This window comes from Carassius carassius, chromosome 26, assembly GCF_963082965.1.
Source record: "Carassius carassius chromosome 26, fCarCar2.1, whole genome shotgun sequence".
Classification (NCBI taxonomy): Eukaryota; Metazoa; Chordata; class Actinopteri; order Cypriniformes; family Cyprinidae; genus Carassius; species Carassius carassius.
In genome coordinates this window covers 21,809,847-21,813,525 of record NC_081780.1, presented here as the reverse complement: position 1 = coordinate 21,813,525, position 3,679 = coordinate 21,809,847, and the positions used below count along the sequence as shown (strand labels likewise).

At 40.6% G+C, this 3,679-nt stretch overlaps 1 protein-coding gene across 1 annotated transcript; it reads right to left on the bottom strand.

Annotated features, from left to right (window-relative positions):
- Positions 1-503: 503 nt before the first annotated feature.
- LOC132105410 (uncharacterized) lies at positions 504-3,092 on the bottom strand. Its single transcript, XM_059510491.1, has 4 exons — positions 3,015-3,092; positions 1,998-2,189; positions 1,772-1,868; positions 504-1,608 (listed from the first exon to the last, which is right to left on the bottom strand). The coding sequence occupies exons 1-4, from the start codon at positions 3,090-3,092 to the stop codon at positions 842-844; spliced, it is 1,134 nt and encodes a 377-aa protein (XP_059366474.1). The 3' UTR covers positions 504-841.
- Between the last annotated feature and the right edge of the window lie 587 nt (positions 3,093-3,679).

Genomic DNA, 3,679 nt, shown 5'->3' with positions numbered 1-3,679 from the left:
ATCTGGAGGATATCATGGAGGTACTACTCCAAAAAAAGTCACTGACACGCACGGGTATACCTCTTCCCGTCATGGCAATCTGTCGCGCTGGTCGTGTTTGACCATTTGTTTGTCGGAAGTAGCAACAGTAACTAAGGGGGGCGGGGCTCGGCGAAAGGCTAATTCAGCAAGGAGGAAACGGAACAAACCCAAGCCATTGCTCGCCTCAGAATTATAGTGGAAAGAGTGATCGGTAGGATAAAGTCCTTTCACATCTGGGACTCTCCCGTGCCGCTCACACTAATTGGCAGTGTGAATCAGATCTGGCTTAACTGCTGTGTTTTGGCAAATTATCAAGGACCTTTTTGTTTTGAAGAGTGAATTAATGTTTGGTATGTAAATGTATAATGTGTAAATAGTATGTAAACAATTTAGTGTTCCCACATATTCTTAAAAATCAAATTAAATATAATTATATTCTTAATATTTTTCTGTTGAAATGTGACTTTGATTTCACACAAAAAAATAGATGAACAAATAAAACAATTTTGGTCAAAATTGTGCATCATTTAATTTTTTGGTATGCGTAACATCAACTGATTAATAACAACTCTTAACATCAAATATTTACAATAAAAAATAACATTACAGATCATCAAGAGTAAGACAAACTGATTGGTAAAGACAAGATTAGTGTAATTCAAGGTATGCATTCATGTATGTGCCATAATAATATATATCTAATTGCTCTTTCATTTCCGCTATAAATAAGTCATCACGCCAAATTCTTTCCACAGTTAAAGTTGATAGGGTATCGGTAACAAAGTCACACCATTGTCAGTCCTGTGATTGCCAGTTGGCCCTAAACCTGCCAGTAGTACTTATGTGAACGCCTCAGACTGGCGTGGCCTTCCTGCACCTTGAGGTGAGCAACCTGAGATGGATCAGTTTTTGTGCTGCTTTTCACTTCAACCAGGCCAAAAGGAGGCGACTCTGAAGGGTCATACACCCGACCGTCTGGACTGGTCCCGAGATGTGGTGCGTCAGGGTGAATGACGAATCCTGCTGGTAACACATTAACTCGCAACAGTTCAGCATAGTTTGCTTCAGGCTCCACTAGTAGCCCACGCTTCATTGCAGCTGTTTGCTTTGTGGAGCCTCTGATCATCTGAATAGCTGCAGACTCCAGCTCTGCACAACACGCCCTACTACAACAAGCATCCCTAAAACGACTAGCAGTCAGCCTTGGTCGCCATAGCTGTGTCCACGCAGGACATTTGGATTGCTGCTGAGTTTCTTTTGCTATCTCGCAGGACAGCTGCGGTGACACTTCAAGAGACTGGAGATGCATTAACTGATGCAAGGTCGGGACAAAATGCAACCTGGGAAAAGTGTGCTGCATCACAGGAAGGGATGGAAATTCTGGAGCCATGTGGTGTAGGAGGAGGTCACTGGACTTCTTGGGTGGACAGTGATAGGACATGGGGGATCCACAAGGGACAGACCCAAATTTAGATGGCGTCAACTCTATCTCAGAAACCCCATCCAATACAACAGCCATGAGAGGTTGGGGCTGCACCTGGCTTAATTTGCTTCCAGATGCCATCATATATGGATCTGGCAGTGGTCCTAGACAAGAGAAACACAAGATTATTGCTCACACAAAAGAAAAATTAGACATGAGTGTATAACTACATTAGAATTTTATTCATTATATCTGAGGTAACCATAAATAACATTAAAAAAAAACTTAACTTGCTCTCACAAAGAAACAAAAAGTTCAATTAATCACCTGTATATGCCTTGTACAATGTGGACCTCAGACCATCCTTGCCAACTGTTTTGGGCTTTTGCACCAACAGCTCACTAACCGGTTCAGGATGGATTCCCTTAAAAGTAAAAGACAAAAAGCAACTACAGTTTGTAGTCACTACTGGGGGTGTTTTTATAATAATTTACAGTTGTTATAGATACACATCGGTTCTTAAATAATAATGACATGTTTATCACAAACCCACCTGTGTTCTTGGTCTGTGCCATCTTTGCAAGCCACTTGTGCAGGCCAGTGGGGGTGGAACAGCCTGCAGACCCAGCTGTGAATAATGCGCGGTCTGGTACAGGATGGCAACTGTGTGATTGCAGAATCCTTTACCAGCCGCACAACTGCAGGCGAAAGCTTTCAGGTTGGCACTTTCTACATCCAGCGATATCTAGACAAAATAAATTAAATAGGTTACAATTAAGTCATACTTATGTTGCTACATCAATGTTCATATAACATGAAACTATAACTTTCAGTAGGCTGACCATATTGGAGTTGGTAAAAAAGAAAGAGTGAAGTGAGTTTGTAAGATATTTCACTGAGAGTAATGGGTGTGCAGAGCTGTGTACATAATGCAAATATGATTACATTTCATGTATGTTCAATGTTATTTTATTATATAGGTATCAAAAAAGAGGACATGTCCAGGAAAAAGAGGACGTCTCGTCACCCTACTTTCAGTAAAATAATAGTAAGTGAAGAAAATGCAGAAAATGAAGAAAACTGCAGCAAGGGCAACTTTTGCCAACCGGCATTCTGTCTGTCTATAGTCAAACCTCCAGTTTGTGTGGCTCCTCGCTCTTTCTCATTGACCTGAAGCATTTACCTCTCACTACTACCTGTCACTGAAGTATATTTGATACTATAACCGCATGCAACAAGAAAACATTACGTGTTACCTCACATAGAAATACACAGCTTTACAAGACAATGTCAGTAACATTTCACATTTACCTAGTACAGCTTCACCAAATTACTGGTTGTTATGTTAATCTCGTGCCTTCTCACTTAAACATACAACAAATTCCCTGCGATATGTTATACCTTATATTACAAATTCGCAACACTTAAAATGTACAGTTAACGTTAGCAGAGTTATAACCTGTGCTATGGCTAAAGCTAGCTAAAGCTTACCTTTGTAATTGTGGATAAACTCTTCGTGGAAGAACTTATATCCTTTGTCCAATTTGTTCCCTTACGTGGACGAATGCACCTCCACACTCTTCACCACATCGACGCTGATGAACTTCGGAAGACAACTCAGGCTCGTCGAAAACACTCTAGCTGCCATTTCTCCGCCAACAAAGCTCACACCGGAACTGGGTTTACACTTCATTGACGTGTTTCCGGTTTTTGCGTAAATGGTCTATTAGGCCCTAGACTTCTTTGCATGGAGGGAAGAACAGTGTTAAAGATGTCGTCTACCTCCTGTGTTATAAACTGCAATAGTCGTTCTCACGATAGAAGTGGCATAAAGCTTAAGAACGGAATATCCTTTTATTGTTTTCCAGCGTGGAAAAATAATAGTACAAGCCATGTTTCAGAGGTGACAAAAAGGGCGACGAATGGCATGGATAGCAGCGGTAAGGAGGCCAAGATTACCTTCGATAACACTCCACCACACATGATGGTGTGTTCAAAACATTTTCACAAAGGTAAGTTACAATTACTCGCTGTAAATGTTAACTGTTAACTAGCATGACATAGCTACAAAATGAGCTGAAGTTACCAATGTACTAAAGCATAACGTTAATCAGTTTTAAATGTTGTACATCTTGGCTACATTGCAATTTATTTGGTGACTGTGTTTGCAGGCAAACCTGCCTATGAAATTTTGGAGTGTGATCCTGCTTTGATTACAGGAATAAAATAGTTTAA

What these genes read in the sequence shown, in the direction of transcription:
- LOC132105410 (XM_059510491.1), bottom strand. Translation starts at nt 3,092, where the DNA reads ATGGCAGCTAGAGTGTTTTCGACGAGCCTGAGTTGTCTTCCGAAGTTC. An exon ending in ATGTGGTGAAGAGTGTGGAG is followed by an intron (nt 2,190 to 3,014) that starts GTGCATTCGTCC and finishes TATTTTGTCTAG; the next exon opens with ATATCGCTGGATGTAGAAAG. An exon ending in ATTGTACAAGGCATATACAG is followed by an intron (nt 1,609 to 1,771) that starts GTGATTAATTGA and finishes TCTCTTGTCTAG; the next exon opens with GACCACTGCCAGATCCATAT.